This window comes from Abramis brama (genome assembly GCF_963993115.1).
Source record: "Abramis brama genome assembly, chromosome: 2".
NCBI lineage: Eukaryota > Metazoa > Chordata > Actinopteri > Cypriniformes > Leuciscidae > Abramis > Abramis brama.
Window position 1 is genome coordinate 67392587 of NC_139964.1, and position 20929 is coordinate 67413515.

The 20929-nt window shown below is 39.5% G+C and overlaps 1 protein-coding gene across 1 annotated transcript in view; it reads left to right on the plus strand.

Annotated features, from left to right (window-relative positions):
* LOC311077389 (neural cell adhesion molecule 2) overlaps positions 1-20929 on the plus strand; it is a 285391-nt gene that overhangs the window by 217233 nt on the left and 47229 nt on the right. The window contains exons 4-7 of the mRNA XM_084105838.1: positions 1922-2065; positions 5664-5801; positions 9095-9212; positions 15085-15254. Coding sequence (XP_083961964.1) covers positions 1922-2065; positions 5664-5801; positions 9095-9212; positions 15085-15254 — 570 coding nt within the window. The remainder of the gene's footprint in view (positions 1-1921; positions 2066-5663; positions 5802-9094; positions 9213-15084; positions 15255-20929) is intronic.

Here is a 20929-nt window from a genome sequence, read left to right on the forward strand (position 1 = left end):
ACACTTTAGGAATAACTGAGAGAATGAATGTGATTTTATATTTGAGATACTGTTTTGCCACTCCTGTCTTTCCATTCTATATTTTGAGTCTGATACTGTTTTCTACTCCGGTTTTAAGGTTGCTCTTCGCTTTGCTGCTTTTATTTGTGTTTTATGTGTTGTTATGCAGGTATTATTGTCTTGTTATTTACCTGGGCCCGGTTCCCCAAAGCGTTCTTATCGCTAAGTAGTTCTTAACCTATATTCCTTAACCTCTCTTAACCTTATGGGACGATTCCCGACACGTTCGTACGCTAAGTATATCTTCAGTAAGTCACACTTTCGTAAGGTTGGTCTGGACCACTCTTAGCTTTACCTCATCACTGTTGCAGGTCTATACGAATATAATTCTGAAGTTTTAATACACACAGACAGTGTTCAGTTAGGCTAATTCAAGTGTTTTCATGCAAAGAATAAAATTGTCATTACACTGATTGTTGTTAGGTTTTTAATTATATTATTATACAATATTATTAATTTAATAAAAGAGCGCTTTTAAAGGCCAGTGAAAGCATAGGCTACTGTCAGTTAAGTCCTATTCGGACGCTAATATTATTTCTCATGGGCTTGTATGGTATTTTAAACATTTATAGGTGTGAGTCAGTGATTTTAGTGCCGTCCGAATCCATAATATCAGTGTTTTTTCTCACCCAACCCGCGTAAAAATCCCTGGCCAAATTAGTACCTACTGTTTTTTGCCAAACAGGTCGTGTGGGAATTTAATTGCCGTCTGAATCCACATCTCTGAGTTTACAAGAAGAGATTCAAAATCCACTGTTAAACCCTTTTTGATCACTGCCGAGCACCGTACGTAAGATGTACACTTTTATTACTGAAATGCTGGAAAGTATTTCCAAGAACAATATTTCATCGCAGCTCCACCTCAGCGAACAAAAATGGGAAAGAGAAGAAAGCACGTACAAATTTGAAATGGTTATTATGGCAGCAATATATGATACAATTTAAAAATATGTAGGCTAGGCTATTATAGGCTATTATAGTTTGGATTATTTTTTATAATATCCCATGAGTCCTAATAAATGCAATTTCAACTATTTCTGAAGTGCTTCTTTTATAAAGAACACCGCTTTCTCACATAAACAGCCCCTGCACGAGAGAATAACTGATTCTCGAGCCATCGATATCAAACAATTCAGCAGCATCGCCACGGACAGCACCGGGTAACATCACGCGTAAGAAGGTATATCTTAAGCAGCTTCCTAAGGTATGGTTCGGGGAACACACTTAGGAACTTAAACAACTTTGGTAAGATATATCTTTCGAGTCTTCTAAGAGTGAGCGTTATCGGGGAACCGAGCCCTGGTTGTTCTGTAAAGCACTTTGGTCAGCCTAGTGGCTATTGTAAGTGTGCTATATAAATTAAGTGAACTTGAACTTGATCACCAGCTGTGGCTCGTCTGTAAACGTATGCATCAAATATTTTTTTCGGATATTCTAGACTACTTTTAGTCGTAAAGTCAGCAGCATTTAATGTATGGCTTCGGCGGGCATGTGTGATGATGCTCCTCAGCTCTACAGCGCCCCCACAGTTTTCCCATGCAAATCTGTGGTGAAAAATGGAACTGCAGCGCACTCTAATTGAAAGCCATTGGGACAGATTTCGGGTTGTTACTACAATCACTTTCAGAACATTTTTTTTTCAGCTGATGAACGATAAAAACAGCCAATAGCCAATCAGAATCCATCCTGCTTTAAAGAGCTTGAGCATTTAAAGTGACAGACGACAAAATCAAATAAGTTTAGATATGTGACTTTTTAATTTGCAGGATTTGTTTTCCTGAGCCGGTCTGTGTCTGGTCTAAATTGAGGCACGTGTGAGATTCCTGGGGTCTTTTATGTTGTTGTGTTTGTTTGTTCACAGAGAAGTTGACGTTTCGCGAGGTGAAGACGCCGCAGGAGTTTCGTCAGGCCGAGGTCGCTGAGGTCATCTGTGATGTCATCAGTTCACCTGTGCCAGCCGTGTCCTGGTTCTACAAGAACAGAGAAATCACGTCCGAACCCAACAGTAAGAACTGAGACGCTTCATTTAACACGCTGGTATTTTTATTTAAATGAAAGGATTCATTTCAATGAAAGGATTTAGGAAATATTTTTATTTAATATTTTGAATTTTTAGGGGATTTTATGGTACTAAATCATATTTATGTCATAGTTATGATCCTCATATTACCTGTTAATCTCTTTTGGAGCATAGACCTGAAAATAAAATGTACAATTTCTTATTGTAAATATATAATATATATGTGTGTATAAACGCACACACATTCACACACCCATATATATATACATACATGGGTGTATATATAACGCATTAACATAAAAGTTTGTGTGTATATATATATATATATATATACACACACACAAACTTTTATGTTAGATGCGATTAATTGCGATTACTCTTTACGATTAATCATATATAAATATATAGTGTGTGTGTCATACAAACTTGTGTTAGATGTGATTAATCACAATTAATCGATTTGATTAATCGCCATTAATCACATCTAACATACAAGTTTGTAAATATTTAATATGTGTGTGTGTGTGTATATATGTATACACACTGTACATAAATACACACACACACATATATTTACAAACTTTTATGTTAGATGCGATTAATTGATTTGACAAAGAATTTGAATAAGAATATATCTCAAGTGTCATTTATGTTTAATCATTTAGCAGATGCTGTAATCCAAAGTGACTTACAAATAAAGAGAACAGTCATTCATTAGACTGAAAGATGCACAAACACACTTTGCTATCAAAACATTTTATGAAATGCTAAAACAATAAACCACATTCAGAGTGTATTCAGTAAATTTCTCTGCTGATGGAATAAAAACTTCTATCTAGATTTTAGGTGTCAAACCCTTAATTAGAATTCAAAGGCAGAACTTTGACAAGCTATCTGCACTTTTCCAGCCTGAAAGATTAAAAGATGGAGATTTGATTATTTTTATTCTAATAAGGGAGCCGGTTATAAATGTCTCTCCTGGATGAGAAGAGAAAAGGTGTGTGTTTATCAGCGAGGGATGGCAAAAGCAAAAGAAAGGCTGTAATCCTGAAGGTGTTTCATTTAGCAAATGTCCTTGAAATGGAAGCAGATGTAGTTTTGAGGATTGATGATAATATGTTCCTATTATTGTGCTCAGATGAAAAAGAAGTCTGTTGATTAAATCCTCTGCTTTTTTCATTTCACCGCACAGAGGACTATATTGCTGTCAAAGGCTTTAAACATAACAGAATGATTTCTCTTACAAACCCTATGTCTGGTTTTTAGTTTAGTGATCAATCCAAAAAATCCAAGACTGTAAAGTATGAAGGATTCTTTGGCACAGACACATTTTTTTTTTTTTTTTTTTTTTTTGTGCAATTTGCTAACGTGAGTATCAGGATCACTATTACTGTTGCTCAAAGATTAGTCAAGTCACCTTTATTTCTATAGCGCTTTTTACAATACAGATTGTTTCAAAGCAGCTTTACGATGAAAACAGGAAAATAATGCAACAAAGTTTGTTTCGGCTGTACAGCAGATCTAGAAGAAAATAGTGTCATATTCAAGTTTAATTTCATTTATAACAGGAATCTTGGGGTGTGGATTCATTTAAAGTAATGTAATTGTCTGGTTTTAGCCAGGTTTCTGTCAAACACAGCACATCTAGGTTATGATCTGTAATCATCATATCAATAGCAATAAGTGCCTTACAGAAAAACCACATGAATTTCACGTTATCACATGTGTTTCACATGTGTAAATGTTCTAAAAGCACACATTTCCCATGTGCAAAACACGTTTCACATGTGATCCACATATTTCACATGTGCTTTTAACATGTTTTTGTGTGTTAAATTTCATATGTGCATGTGGTCACATGAGTTTTTGCACATGTGAAGTGTATGTGTTTTTACTGTATGGGCTTTTGAAGAAAGGGATTGAATATTCAGCAACCCGAGCTTTATCATTTGTTCATCTGTATTATATATGTTTTTTTATTTGTTGAACATCAATTACATTTTTATCCTTAAATGGGTTTGGGAGTTTTTTGTATTTCCTAGTTCGGGGAACAGACACAGGGCCCTATTTTAAGGATCTAAGCTCATGGTCTAAAGTGCAGGGCGCAAGTTCACTTAGGTCATGTCCGAATCCACTTTTGCTAGTTTAACGACGGGAAAAATGGTCGGCGCTCCCGGCGCATGGTCTAAAAGGGTTGTCCCTATTCTCATAATGAGTAATGGGTGTGTTTTGGGATTTACGTGCGTTAAACCAATCAGAGTCTCATCATCAGAGTCGCGTGTTGTGGACCCGCCTATAGGCGCACATTACTAACGTGCTCTTTAAATAATAAAAATAATAATATTGCGCCATTGACTTTAGACCAGGTTTCAGTTGGTCAATGGAAACAGTTTGACCATGTGAAAACCAGTGAAACCAATGGTTTCAGTTGGTCAGGACGTGAAAATGATAACTGCGTCGGGCTGAAACTAGCAAAAAACACTTTGCGCCGGGTGTAAGATAGGGCCCACAGTCTTTATGTGATGATATCTAGGAAAGAGTCTCTATGTGTTGGGATTTATCTGACTTCGTGACGTGAGACAGCTAGCAGACGGTGGGTTTAGCCAGTCTGACCTGAGCCCCAGTTAGTCAAGGTTCAACTCTAAGGGCCCTTTCACACCTACCTTGTTTGGTCCGGATTTTCAGACTTTTCATTTTGATCCGAATAAAAAATCACAGGTGTGAATCCTCCCCCTGACCACGGTCCGGTCCAAACAGACGAAATTTGGTCAGATGTAAAGAGGTAGTCTCGGTCCGGATCAAACTGAACACAGGTTTGGTTCGTTTCTAGTGTGAACACATTTTCTGTACGGTTCGGACGTTCAGATCATTTACAGGAAGTTCCGGATGTTCCCGCAGGATTGCTCGCAGTCTTCTCCTCCTTTCCTGCCGGCGATGATCAAATGTTCGCACAACGAGGACGTTGATTTGGCGAATGTGAACTCGCCTGGAGTATAGCTGGAGCTGCAGGGAGTAATGCCGTAATAATAACAGTATAGTGGCAACGATATGCGTCTGTTCATTCATTCTTGTCAAAGTTTCCCGCCGAACTGACAACACGCTGACGTCAGACGCACGTCCGCTTACAGACCAATCAATGTCAAGATGCAGCCCACAGAGATGATGACGACACGACGCAAGTGTGTGTGTAAAGTTCTTTAGTGCGCTCGCATAACTGCAATGTGAAACCAAACCAAAACTTACCGAATGTATAAAATGCATCAAAACATGAACTTTGGTGCGGACTCTCAGCTGTGAAAACGCTGTAAGACTATGTGTCATATTACTAGAGAGAAGAGCGATACCATCTCTTTTTAACAGGTCAGGTCTGCCCCAAAAACGTTTCCAATTTTCTATATTATTCTGCGGACACAACTTAGACTTAGTGTTTGAACATTTCAGCTCGTAACTTGTGCGATTACACCTATGCAATAAGTGCCGTATAGATCCATCTGTCTCAGACTGTTTGTGAATAACACTCACACACACAGCCATAACTTGCAGTGATTAGTTTTGATGTCTGTGTTTCTTTCTCTTCCTGAAGGCAGATTTCAAGTCCTTCCCAGCAACAACCTGCAGATCCAGCGAGTGAGCAAAGCTGACGAGGGTGTGTATCGCTGCGAGGCGCGCGTGGAGGCCCGAGGAGAGATCGATTTCAGGGACATCGTGGTGCTGGTGAACGGTGAGAGCTGTTGTTCCCTGCGTGGAAACGTGTGCACCTTCTCACTGAGATCTGAACAGCTCGATATCTGTGTAGCGCTCGACACAGGGACCTGAATTGTATGTTATGTCTTGCCTCACAAGCGTCTATTATAAAGAAAGTCCATTAACACAATCACTCTTTTTTTGTACTGTTAAAAGAGCTGAAGTTTTATTCAATGACAATGTGAAATTTTTGTCTTTCCAAATTAAAATTTGAACTTAGTTAACATTACATGTACTAAATGTACACATCTATGAATTTTTTGATGGGAAATGAAACATTTTGGTAATTTTTATTGTGTTTTAGATGGTGGTGTGTTGCGTTTACACTGGTAAACTAGCTTAAACTAGCTTAGCAAGACTTCCTTGGTCAAGGCCATGCTAGATGACAGGTTTTGCTGGTAAAGGTTTGTCTATGATGGTTATGTAAACCAGTCTACCGTAATGCTGGTCTTTTCACATTCAAACTAAAATGGGCGTTTCACATTACAAATCCACACATAGTTTATCATCTCAGCGTTTTTACACTCAATTTTCTGCTGACTAGATTTGAGACTAAATGTTTCAATTAGCACACTCTTCAAGCTTCTGTGAGTCACAAGCAAACGACGACCTTATCTTGGCGAGCGCTTCACGAAACACCGCCTGTCTTTTGAACTCATTCATTTACCTTGTTCCGCGAAATGAGCCGCCGTCAGGATTTGATAGCGCCGAGCTCTGCCTGAACGGACACAATAGTATTTGCACAACTCATACTTCTTTAAACTGATGTAATAGCATGCAAAGAAGAAAAAAAAAAAAGCATATTGCATTCAATTTAGCATCACCACTTATAGCTCTCAGGAAGATCCAATAAGCTTGCTCAATGAGGCGCATCCTATTATCCCGAAGACATGGCAAGCGCCGTCTGCCACCAAAACAGAACAACCTGCTGCTTAAATCACTTAGCAAACGCTGACTAGAAAGCGTCAACGCCTGAGTCTCGTATCCAAGAACAGAGATTGAATCCAGAATTTTCCCCTAGATTTATTCCCAGCCTTGGCTTGAGCTGCGGTGGATCGTAACGGCGTGTTGAAACACCATACGCTGCTATAATGAAATGCCCCTTTCTGCTTTGACCTTCCTTATTGAATTAACGTGGCCGTTTTGCTTATATGCGCACCATCTGTTTGAGGCTAGTTTGGAAGATTGAAGACTCTTTGAGGGAAATATGATTGGTGATTGTGTTATGAAACCAATATGTTTTGTCAAAGACAAAAATATAGTACTGCAAGAAATGCCCTTCTTGAAACAAGCAAGATGCACTTAAATCTAGGTGTACTAAAATCAAGCAATACTGTCATATACAAATATCAAGAATATTTTGAAATAGCATAAATATCTAGTCACTAATAAATGCTATTTGATCTTAAAACTAAACAAAAATGATAAATAATTAATTAAATGTTCAGAATATTAAACCTTAACCTTAAACAGCTTGTTAAAAAAAAAATAAGATGCGCAATAACCTGAAAATAGATTAAAACAACCCAATAAATTAAGATTTTTTTATTTAATTTTATGCAGTGTAACAAAAACAGTCATATTTGACCTTTCTTAATTAAGATTCATGCACAAAAACTTGCACTTTATAGCTGTCACTTGTTCTTGGTAAAAATTACCTCAAAATTAGTTCACAAGAAGACCAATTTTCTTAAATTAAGATTTACATTTACTTTCTTAGATTTTAATTTTGCAGTGTGGATATGTATACACGTCATATTTACAATAAGAATTTAGAGATGCAACTTCTCAGAGCATTTTTAGGGCACAAACAGGGTTAGCTAAAAAAGTCACTAAGTCGGTTGTTGAACAACTAGTCAACCATCTTGCCTCATCCCAGCTGTCATATGTTGTGTTTTTTGATAATGTCGTGCTTGTGTCTCCACCAGTTAGCTGAACCAGCAAGACTTCTCTAGGTCGAACTGGTTGAGCTCGTAACCAGCGTAAACCAGCATTTGTGACATTCTGAGATTGTGTTTTAGCAGAGATTCTTCACATAATTGAGCAAGTGTTTTGGTTCCTTGTTTGTTGCGTCTCTGTGTCTTCGAATTATCCTGTACAGTTGTGTATGTGGAATACGTTTACGCTGATGATTAGCATGCAGACATGCGCTAGCGTGCTCTTTCCGAGCCCTTAACCCCGACTTTCATCATCAGAGGACCCGTTTGAGCGCAGACAGGGGTCGAATCGGCAACTTCTCTCCGCGTCTGCTTGATCTTTTAAAAGGAAATGTCACCGAGATGTCCTTCACCGATACACATCACCAAAAAAAACCAGTCATTTCAACCTTTTTGAACTCGGGCGAATTCTAACAGGGAGCAAATCACAGAGCGGCGAATAATGATTGTGCTCGGCGAGAAACATTGTTGAGGTCTGTTTTATTCTCTTCAATCATCGTATCAGATCGGTTCAGCCCATCTGACTGACATGAAACAGATGTTCTGAAATAAGGACATTACTGTGGGAAATTTAAGGGGAATTAAACTGAAGAGAGAATGTTAACAAACGGCTGACGTGGTTGATAGTTAAATTAGTTTAATTCATAGACTGTAAAAAAAAATATGGGCGTAATGTCCGTGACGTCACCCATAGTGTTTCTGAAGAGCGTTTTTGAAGCCCAAAGTGGGCGGAGCCGGCCGTCGCCATTTTGGCCGCGCGTCACTCCCGGTTGGATAACCGAAAACGGGCAAAAAGGCGGATTAGCTGAGGTGACGTGACGCTATCAGACAGCAGACAAACAGCTAGTAGTGACATCATGAGCAATCCACCTGTCACTCAAGTGGCCACACCCTTAATTATGCAGAACTTTAAGGGTTAATATCATTTAAACGGATGAGTTATAAAAATATTCACCCCCCTCACAGTCGTCATGAAGGGCAAAATTAGCGATATAGACCAAAACCACTTTTTGCACCAGACTGTAAACATGTTTTTTTCTGCTGTAAAGTTGGGCATTTTAACATGGGGGTCTATGGGACTGACTCTCTTTTGGAGCCTGTCTCTAGTGGCCAGTCGATGAATTGCAGTTTAAGTCACTTCCGTGTTGGATTCAAGAGAGAGAGCGGAAGGTTGCCGTTTGGTTTAATTACAGACAGAGAGGAGACACATATGTTGGGTAATTGTTAGTCTAATCCAAACATGACAAATGCAAGCATCTGACTTTACCTGCATGAGAAACAGGGAAACTGTATTGAACATGCATGATTAACTGTGTGTCTGGTGTCGTTCCAGTTCCTCCGGTTCTGTCCGTGCCACAGCAGTCCTTCAACGCCACGGCAGACTACCAGGAGTCCGTGACATTCACCTGCATCACCTCCGGCTCCCCCGACCCTCAGGTGACCTGGTACTGGTGGGTAACAGTAACGTTTGTCAAGAGAAACTCTGAATGTTGGTGCCCAGCTGACTTTGGCTGATGTTCTAGCAAAGTTATGAACAAACGTTCTTCCGGTAACATTAAAGGGGTAGTTCACTCAAAAGATAAGAATTGTCAGTATTTACTCACCCTGGTGTTGTTCTAATGCTGTATACGCTTGTGTTTTTTCAGAACTTGAAATACAATCGTTGTACATTCTTCTCTGGGGTGAATATATGCGTTTAGTTCGTCGTAACAAGAAGATATCGCGTTCACATTTGTCAGTCTGACTGTCACGACTGAGGTCTTGTCCGGAGATATTAAACTCAGTGAAGAAAGTACACAGAGACTTTTTTGGGGAATTTCCTTTTTATTAATCTTATTTTCTCACAACTTGTGTGTTTTTCTGTGCGAGTCTTCAGCACAGAAGACCAATGGCCAAGGTCAGGATTTTTGTCAAATAATGTATGAAATTTTGTTTCCCTATCATATATGGTCCCCATGTGGAATATACCACACGTGTCGCATGAGATCTGTGATACTTTTGCATCTTTTTTTGTTTGTTTTTGCATTCAAAGCTTGATGCTATTTCACTGCTATTATATGTATGAGCGCGAACGGGTAATTATTTTTTTTTTTTTTTGTGGACTGAAAATGAACAACACCAGGATTAGTAAAAAAATACTTAGAGTGATCTATCCCTTTAATAGAATGTTCGTTCAGAGTTATCTGTTCTGCAGAATGATGTAATGGATTGTTCGCATAACCAAGTAAAACTTTCAAAAACTGGACATAAATGACCTTTTCCTAGAGTAATTGGATCATTGCCAAAATGTTCTTTTGGCAAGCTTAGAGACAGACCTTAAAGATCCAGCGGTTGGGCATGAGTGTGTGTGTGAGTGAGTGAGTGAGCGAGCGAGCGAGCGTGCGTGAGTGAGTGAGTGATTGATTGAGTGAGCGTGCGTGCGTGCGAGCGAGCTAGCGTGTGAGTGAGTGAGTGAATGAGTGTGTGTGTAAGTGAGTGAGTGAGTGAGTGAGTGAGTGAGTGAGTGAGTGAGTGAGTGAGTGAGTGTGTGAGTGAGTGTGCGTGTACGAGTGAGTGAGTGAGTGAGTGAGTGTGCGAGTGAGTGAGTGAGTGAGCGAGTGTGCGAGTGTGCGAGTGAGTGTGAGTGATTGTGAGTGAGTGAGTGTGTGTGAGTGAGCGAGTGTGCAAGTGAGCGAGCGAGTGTGTGTGTGTGCGAGTGAGCGAGAATGTGTGTGTGTGTGTGTCTGTGAGTAAGTGAGTGAGTGATTGATTGAGTGAGCGTGCGTGCGAGCGTGTGAGTGAGTGAGTGAATGAGTGTGTAAGTGAGTGAGTGAGTGAGTGAGTGAGTGAGTGTGCGAGTGAGTGAGTGAGCGAGTGTGCGAGTGAGTGTGAGTGAGTGTGAGTGAGTGAGTGTGTGTGAGTGAGCGAGTGTGCGAGTGAGCGAGCGAGTGTGTGTGTGAGTGAGTTGAGTGAGTGAGCGTGTGTGTGTGTGTCTGTGAGTGAGTGAGCGTGCGTGCGAGCGAGCGAGCGAGTGTGTGTGTGTGTGTGTGTGTGAGTTAGTGAGTGTGAGTGTGAGTGAGTGAGTGAGTGAGTGTGCGAGTGAGTGAGTGAGTGAGTGTGAGTGAGTGAGTGAGTGAGTGAGTGTGAGTGAGTGAGTGTGCGAGTGAGTGAGTGTGTGATTGAGTGAGTGAGTGAGTGAGTGAGTGTGTGTGTGATTGAGTGAGTGAGTGAGTGTGCGAGTGAGTGAGTGAGTGAGTGAGTGAGCGAGCGAGCGAGTGTGTGAGTGAGTGAGCGAGTGAGTGAGTGAGTGAGTGTGCGAGTGAGTGTGTGTGAGTGAGTGAGTGAGTGAGTGAGTGTGAGTGAGTGAGTGTGAGTGAGTGAGTGTGCGAGTGAGTGAGTGTGCGAGTGAGTGAGTGTGCGAGTGAGTGAGTGTGCGATTGAGTGAGTGAGTGAGTGAGTGAGTGTGTGTGTGATTGAGTGAGTGAGTGAGTGTGTGAGTGAGTGAGTGAGTGAGTGAGTGAGTTGAGTGAGTGAGTGTGTGTGCGAGTGAGCGTGTGTGTATGTGTGTGTGTGTGTGTGTGTGTGTGTGTGTGTGTGTGTGTGTGAGTGAGTGAGCGAGTGTGTGTGTGTGAGTGAGTTGAGTGAGTGAGTGTGTGTGCGAGTGAGCGTGTATGTATGTGTGTGTGTGTGTGTGTGTGTGTGTGTGTGTGTGTCTGTGAGTGAGTGAGTGAGTGTGTGTGTGTGGGCCCTGGACATCATTGCTAGTATATAGGTCACAGTGTCCTCGATTCATCTTTCTCTCTGTATGCAAATGTCAGCGTGTCTGTGGCGTTGGACGTGAAGAGGTGATCTGTGCTTTGATCAGATGTTCAAAGCCTTGCATGATCACTGAGGTGAGGGCCGGAATCACTCAAACTCGGGGCTTTCTCAGAAATCTGTGCATTGTGTGAGGGAGAAATTCAACACGCCTTTTGTAAATGTTTGCTCACTGACCTGTGCAGACTAGAAGAGTTGCGTTGTACGTTTCAATACTTTGGCAAATCTGACAGACCTTGTTGAGATCTTTCTGGAATTCTAGAGGAGATGCATGTGAGAAACATCTGAGAAGCTGGACAATAGCCTCCATTTGTTCTCCATATAGTCTCATTGCTGTCTGGAGATATTCTCTCTCAGTTTTTGATTTGTTTTTCTCATGAGTGGAACTGATGAGAAGGTCCAGAGAAGTTCGAAAGGTCCATCCGTGAATATTGCAAGCGTAAAGTGCAGCACAATTATAGTTTCCACCGATTTAAACCCATTAAGGATTGGCACGATAGTTTCGTAAATGTGCATCAAATCAAGAGGTATTTTTACCGCAGAAGAACAATGTTCTCTTTAATTCACTCCAACTTCTTTTTGAGTTATGTCAGATGAGTTCACTGCTATAAAAGACACTGTGTAGATTCACAAATGAATATTAATGTGAGGTTTTTAAATGCCGTTCAGTTGCACAGACAGGAGATACATGATCCTGCAGGTTTCAGTTAATTATTTTTAATTTGATTAAGAAGCATTAAGAAAAAAATGTTCTAATTCAGTTCTATAGAATAATCTTTCATTTAAACATACCAGAGCAGAAAGTGTGCTTTATATGCTCAACCAGGTTATTGTTAGCACACCCGCTTTAGTTAATTATCATAATTATTTTCAGCTGTTAATTAGTTATTGTTTGCATCTGTTCTGCATCCTATTTAAAGGCATATTTGTACGATTTTCTTTCTTCTGTGGGACAGAAAAATGTTAGTGTTTTTTGTTCATACAGTGGACGTCAATTTGGTCTAAAACTGTTTGTTCTTTAAAAATATTATTTTTATATATTATAGAATATTATAGTTTGTGTTCCACGGAAGAAAGAAAGTCAAACGGGTTTGGAACGACATTGGATTTATTAAATGATGACAGAATGATCGCTTTCTTTTTAAGACACGTGATCCAGGTCTCAATTGATTATTATTAAAGGGGTGGTATAATGACCTTTACACTAAATGTAAATTAAGTCTCTGATGTCCCCAGAGTGTGTGTGTGAAGTTTTAGCTCAAAATACCCCACAGATATTTTTATATAGCATGTTAAAATTCTCACTTTTTGAGGGTGAGCAAAAACGCACCGTTTTTGTGTCTGTTCCTTTAAATGCAAATGAGCTGCTGCTTCTGGCACAGGGGGCGGAGCTTCAAGAGCTTGTGTCCTTTTACCTCACACACACATGCGCTGAAAATTTCTAAAACTTTTAGCCTTTTATGTTCAAACCGGAGTCAGACAATGATGGAGAGACTCAAGAAGAAGTGACAATATTTCTGAATGGTTAGTTGATGAATTTATGAAGCTGATGTATAGTTATCTTCTAGTTGAAGATAATGATTGATTAGCATATTCTGTCATGATAATCTATAAATCGTGTTCAGGGGGCGGGGTTTATGTAAATTCTAGGGTTGGTGATGTCACTAACCCGGGAGGAATGTGGTGTAGTCTCTACCAGCCGTTTGTTGTAGTCCTTAACAAACTATTTCTTCAAAAGCAAATATCTCCCTTTGCTCTGAACTTTGAGCGTTGTAACTTTGCAGATGTTGTTTATGCTCAAACAGCAACATTACACACTAACTAAAGTTAGAAAAGTGAAATCATAATCAACCTCCCCTTTAATTAGATCAATAAGCATTAATGAGTAATATTCTAATTCAGTTCTATAGAATTCAGTGCAATAAACATAAATAAAAAATATATAATTTTCATATAAATATACACTTCAGCATACCTAATGACGGAAAATATAACACTTACAATCAGATAGATTTGTGAGGTTAATGTTAGTGCACACTGTTGTAATTATCATCATTATTTTCAGCTATTAATTATAGTTTGCATCTGTTCCTCATCCTATTTAAAGGCATAGTTAAGCCAGAAATTAACATTCTGTCATCATTTTGCTGTTTCGATTCATGGCTTTTGCTTCTTTGAATCACAAAAGGAGATGTTTAGCAGATGTTCTCTTTCATTTGCACTGAATAATGACTCTGTAAATTTTGACAGAATCTTAATTTTCGGCTCTGGATTGTGTTTGAGTCCAGACTCGTGTCCCGACTGCCTCGGTTAGCTTGTTAAATCTAATTGCGTGTTCCCTTTGTTTTGCCTGATCGCCCTGCATCCACTTCCCTTAATTGTGGCCTTGTTATTGAGATTGAATTGTTCGGTACATGAATCTTCATTACTGAAGTTACTTTCTTTTGTCTCTGCACTTTCTGTGGCTTAAACTCAGAAACTCTTCTGTGTGTCTTAGTTTAACTAACAAACAAAGATGTAAACAGTAGCTAGAGAACTAGAACTTTTTTTTTTTTAATTAATCATTTTATTCAGCTAGAGTGCATTAAAAATATAACATTATTTCTATTTCAATGTTGTTCTTTTGAACTTTCTGTTCAACAAAGAATCCTGAAACAAGGCAATGCATCACGGTTTCCACAAAAATATTAAACTGTTTTCAACATTGATAATAATTAGAAATGTTTCTTGAGCATCAAATCATCATATTAGAATGATTTCTGAAGGATCATGTGACACTGAAGACTGGAGTAATGATCTGAAATAAAATAAATGTGTTGTTAACATGACATAAAATTGCTCACATTAAGATATAAGTTGTTTGTTTTTCCCTAAAGAGTCTTTATGCAGTCATGTAGTCATGGACATTAACTTTCTAAAAACTAATTTCTACACAAATGGGATGTAAGTGAGGAAATGTTATTTTATAGACTGTATTCAGTTAAATCAATTTAAAGAGGATCTTTTCTTCTTTTATCATCTGTCTTTAGTGTGTAAAGTTGCTTCTGAACTCCCTAAAACGCCTCCATTGTAGTCTTGAGTTTCTTCCGGGAACGAACACGTCACAATATTCCTCATTATAATAATTCATGTGCAGAATAAAGGGGCGGGGCCTGGTTGATTTAGTTAGTAGTCCGTTAAACTGGCGGTTATGGTAAGGGGAGGGACATTTCCCAAACACACTCGAAGCGCTCGACCAGTCACGACACACTGCTCCAGCCGACCAATCAGAGCACAGTGTGCTTTTCAGAAGGAGGGGCTTCATAGAGACAGGAAGTAAACAGAGCGTTACTGACAGACTGGGAAGAGAGGAGCCGCAACAATGGAGAATATGAGGAAAATAATCAACATTCAAGCAGGAAAACCTGTTCTAGTAGAGCCTGAAACAACACCAAGACTTTATAAAAGGGCAGAATAGGTCCTCTTTAATATCTGTTGTTATTTCAGCTACAGTTAATCATCTCATCAGCCGATGTTTTCTCTCCTCAGGAAGGGTCTCATGATCGAGCGTTCGGAGCAGTATGTGTTGAACACTATGGATGGGGGCAAAAGCACGCTGACCATTAAAAACATCGGTCAAGGGGACGGAGGACCGTACATCTGTCGCGCCACAAACAAGGCCGGGAGCTCGGAGAGTCAGCTGATCCTCAAAGTGTTTGGTGAGGAAATATTCATCTTCAGTCTTCATTGATTAGTGTTTTTTGTTGTGTTGTCTACATTAATTCGTTTAAAAACGCTCTCTGTCCGCGTTTTCCGACGTTTCAGTGTGGATGAGAGACATTTAAAAAACGTTAAATTCACCTTAGCATGCGTACAACCTCACAGAAGATTACAGAGATGTTACAGACGGAAAAATAAATAATAAAGTTATATTTTAACGCGCAATTCTTCTGACAGGATCAATTTATTAAGCAAAAGATCTCAGCATTCACTGATGCGATCACTCGCCATTATATGTTTGCTGTAAAACGCGACTACTCTCATGTTTCACCGCAGGACAGCAAGGGCCCTATTTTAACGATCTGAAACGCAAGTGTCAAAGCTCAAAGCGCAAGTAACTTTGTGGGCGGGTCTTGGCGCTGTTGCTATTTTCCCAGCGGGATAAATGACTCTTGCGCCAGGCGCAAATCTAAAATGAGTTGGTCTGAAGTAGCTTCATTATTCATAGGTGTGGTTTGGGCGTAACGTGAAATAAACCAATCAGAGCGTCATCTCACATTCCCTTTAAGAGCAGACGCGCTTTGTTCTAAAGCGGATTCCTATTATAACGGCGGATTTGCCAGACGCGCGCCAGGAGCGGTTCACAGCCAAGGAGAGCAACGCTCTCGTCAGGGACGTTGGGGATGGAGAAACCCACCCAAATTAACTTTGGTTAAAAAGGAGTATGATAATTTGGGTAAATGTGTAAGCTAGATGTATGCTTTTATAATAAATTGTCTATCTATCTATCTATCTATCTATCTATCTATCTATCTATCATAATAATGTATGATTTGCAAAAATGAAAACTGCTGCTTCTGTGTAGATGAGAGAATCAAAGTGTATGCGCGTTGTGCACACGCTACATTGATTATGGCCAAGCATGCGCCCTTAAAATAGCATATGAATAACATGCGCAACGCGCCACTGACTTTAAACTATTTTTTCCTGGTCTGTGGCGCAATTGTTTTCTAAACCTGCAAAATAGCATGAAGGAACGTTTGCGCCGGAACACACCTCCTTTTTTGCGCTGAACCGCCCAGGGAGCGCAAGTTCATTCCCTAGTTTAGCGACGTGCTTCTGTGGAGGGAAAAGCGCGCTTTGCGCGGGTGCAAAATAGGAATGATACATGCGTCAGTGTACAAAGTCAATTGCGCTGGGTGCAAGATAGGGCCCTAAATGCGATAAAGTTTTTCTGTCATCTTTGCAGGACAGTGATATGAAGAGTGAGCAAAGTAACATATTTTAGCAACTGTGTGAAAGTGAACAGCTCATAACAGGTATAAACATGAATCTATTGGTAGGCTACAATATGTGTCACATGACTAAACTTACGTCATCGTTTTTAAATACCTCCGGCTTCACAGTCCACACTACAACATGAAAACAGTGTTTTCAATTTTAGCCATTTTGGAAAGCGTTTTCAAAAAGGTTCGTTTTCATTAATAAAAACGTCGTCTCATTGTCGACGGAAGGAGAAAAAGATGCGCTTTCAAACGAAAACGTATTAGTGTGGACAAGGCCTCAGTAGCCGTGTTTCCATTAGCCTTCAAATTGCGCGAATTGAAATTGCGAATTGAAAATACGCCCAATGGAAACACGTCAATTTCGCAAAAACTCCCATTTATCACAAAAAAGTTTTTACGCTCGCATGAGGGGGTTTTTCAGGCAATTCAGAAATATTTTTTTTTAGCGAAACTACATTGGAAACAGTTTTTGCGCATTTAAGGCCCTTTCACACCGGATGCGTAACGAAAAAGCGAAACGAAAAAGCGAATAGTTCATGTGCGAATAGTTCGCGTCAAAACCATTCACATCAGCTGCGACACGAATTTGCGACATTCAGAGCTTCAACATTCCAAAACTTTCGCGCCGACAGCTGAGAAAACATGGACACTTCATCATCATCATCCAGTGAAGACGAGCTTTTCATTTTCTTTAAAAGACAGAAAAGAAGGTTTTGGGTGCAACCAATCTTACAGAACAGAGTCTGAAGGGGAGTATGCTAATGTGCACAGTTTTTTTGCGTCTTCAACTAAACACAGTCCGTTTTGTAATGTCAATACACATTACATGTAACACACGAAGTAAGTAAGTTATTCAACAATCATTCGACTAGAAACTGTAGATATCACACAAAGAATGTATAGTATACTAAAAGCAGCCCTAAATAGTCTCACTACATTTTGTTACATGTTCAAAGTAAACACGGATCTTTGGCGATAATAGTGTCAGCTTTCTGTCCCAAATGTAGTTTAGCCTGCTAGCCTACACAGCACAGGACTATACAACGACTAAAACTATCACACAACACACTCACAGTCGTGATAACCGAGTTGGTTGGCAATGCTACGCCACACATCGTCTTTCAAATCGTTGTCCTTGTAGTGTGTGATTGGCTGAAGCCTTTTCTGGCGCCGCAAAAGTAAAAAAAAATCAACATCGAAGCGAAAAAAATGTCACCGCAGCACATTCGCGTTCGGTGTGGAAGCGCTCATTACACAAACAGCTGATCAAAAAATAAAACCATCGCGCAAATTATTCATGCGTCAAAATCGCGTCCAGTGTGAAAGGGCCTTTACAGTCACCTGACTTAGAAGGCGCGGTGTGTTTGGACAGAATACGAGACAGAGTTCTTTATTAAATTCATAAAAGACAAAAAAATGACAGGAATACTGGATTCTAAACCTCAAATGAATGCCAGAATCAAGAGTCTTTCTTTACCATTAATGGTGGATAACACATACGTCTCCTTCCATTAATAATAACGGCTAGTGCGGCGGCTGGGATATACGTAATGCTGGGTACACACACACCAAAAGATAATCGGGCTGATTTCGGGCCGATTTCCCCCCTTCCGACAGTCCTAGCTATGTCCCGATTATCTTGATGGTTCTACAGATTATCTTATCAGATTTTCCCTTGGTGTGTTAAGGGTGTCCGAACCGCCCCGATCGCGAATCATAAATATTCAACATGTTTAATATTTACGATCAGAAATCCTGATGTGTGGGGGGGGGGGACCCCGAGGACAAACGCGCGCACGCTCTGGAGATTATCACGTGAAACAAAACATTATCCAATCAGAAAGTGAGATGATGGAAGACACGGTCATTCTCACACACACACACACTTGCAGGAAGCTGAGTGTTAAGGGTTCAGTGAGGTTCTATAGACCCCTTTTGCGCCCGACGTCACAATTATGTCACAGCGTTAGCTGGAGGCAAAACAAACGGAAAACTGGAGGCGGCCAATACAAACCAGCACAGATTCGGCTACATAATAAGGAGCTTAAATTATTATTATTGTAATTAAATGTCATCTTGTTGTGTTGTTGGGTGCAAGAATCGACGGAGTACAGGCTCCAATTTGAAATTTTATCGCATAATGTTTTCTAAATGATTGTGATTATTTGTGAATCATCTATGATTGTATACATTGTTTTGATTGATTGTGACTAGACTTTTTGAAGAACCTGGTAAGAAACTGTAATCAAATACATAGTTAAAAAATGAATATGCTGTATCTGGAATTTTTCTTTCTAGAAAATATTCACATCATCAAAATTGCACCGTATTGTCACTCTTTACATTGTCGTCTTCTGTCTGGCCGTGGCGCTGGCGCGGCAGAACTGCGGATCGTAGGCTAAATAATAAAGTAATTCATTAAGTTAACTATAAAGTGTCGCTATGTTGTGAGAAGGTATTCCTTTGCAGAGATCCCAACCCACACAAGTCTTGTGAGCATTTAGTACAGTTATAGGCATCTAAATATGTATATGCCCTCAGTTTCTCTATCGGGTCGGTGTAGAGGTCAGGCCACTCAACCGGAGCGTTGACGTTAATCCTGTCAGGTCGTCGATCCATTGAATGAGCGTGTACGGGTCCGCCAATCTGGGATGTCCGTTAAAATTAACTTTTGCAAATAACAATCGCGGTCCTGGACAGTGAGTGACCTTGCACATTAAGATAAAATTGGATTTTCTCCAGTCATTGTTAAAAAACAAGCTAACAAAACTTGCACACTAACGTTAGTGAAGCGGCCAGAGGGATCGTTCTGCCTCCACCTAAGCTCCGCCCACAAAAAAACGTCACCATGTTTACCAACTGAAAAGGGGTCTATAGAGGGATTAAATAACTTTTTCTAAAGAGACAATCCAATAAAGAATAAATAAATACAGACAATAAAGAATGAATATATTTCTGTATATAAAAGGTTATATATAATGGTTTTTTTTCACGTGAATGTTCTGTGAAAATCATTCCAAACACTTTCAATTTCGCAATTTCTTCCTGCATATCGTCCGCCATGCTTATTCTGAAGTCTCGCGAGATTTTGCGAGATTTCCTGTGTTCACAGTCGCGACTCTGGTTGAAAGTCTGTTCGTGTGTGGTACGTGTGCTGTCTTTGTCACATCATGGCACAACACACACTATACAGTCTTTACTCGTGGCAGAGTCTTCTTTTCTTTTTCCATTCAGTTGCTTTCCACTCAAACTCTCTTGAAGAAATTGAAGCAATGCGCCACAAACATGAGGCCGGCAGCGCAGTAAACGCACCGCCATTTCAAACAGAGAAATGAAAGACTGTTCAATTATCGTGGAGGAACTCCAGCAGGTTCTTTTATAGGATCCAGATTCTATTCATCTTTTCCTGAAGCTGCTGTGCATGTTCAGAAACTGATTATTTTGATTGGACCTCCAGTGTTTTGCATGGAAATGTATGGAGATTTATTCTCCTCCATCAAGATCCAAGAGCCGGAGACGCTCGTTCTTCGGAGAGCACATTTATATTGTGCTCTTATTGGGTGGGAGTTTTGTTGTGGCAAGCGTGGAGCACCAACACAGTTGTGACTTTGTAACGTTTGTAGAGCTTGACATTCACTCGCGAGGGAGACAGACGAGAGAGAAAACACACCAACTAAACTGAAACACACACTGCGTAATATCACTGCTTTGCATCTCTAAACCTAATTAAAACTGTGTGATTGGTGTAAAATTTATATTTAGGGAACCATCCGATTAGCAATAATAGTGAAAATAAAAATATAGCAAATATTGACCATCTGTTTTATGAATATTGAAATATTTATGCATATTTATTTTAAAATATTTCTAAATATTTAGGGAACACTCTGATCATCAATAATTGAGAAAATAAAAATATAGATAAAGCAAATATTGACCATCTGTCACCTGAAATTCAGCAATACAGTTTATAAATATTAAAATATGTTAAATTATATGATATAGTTTATAATTAATAAATATAATATTATATGAAAAATAAATATATCAGTATATTTAATTGGATAAATAAGTGTATTTTTAAACAAAATGTGTATTAGTGTTTAATTGTCAAAAGTAAGTTTTCAGACCCTGAATATTTTTTGTTCATTTTTAAATATGATTATTTTTTATTATATTTCTAGCTCTTCTATTGAATATATATTGAAATTGAAACAAGTCAAGTGTGGAGTGAGTAGAGTTCACAAGAAAACGTCTAGTTTAACCCTGACTTCTGCTCTTCACAAAGACGAAGATAAGAACGGGTTTCGCTGGCCTTTGTTGTGTGTTGACGTGGATCTCACAAGTCAAGTGTTCATGAAGCTTTTAACGCAACAGGAGTGTTTTCT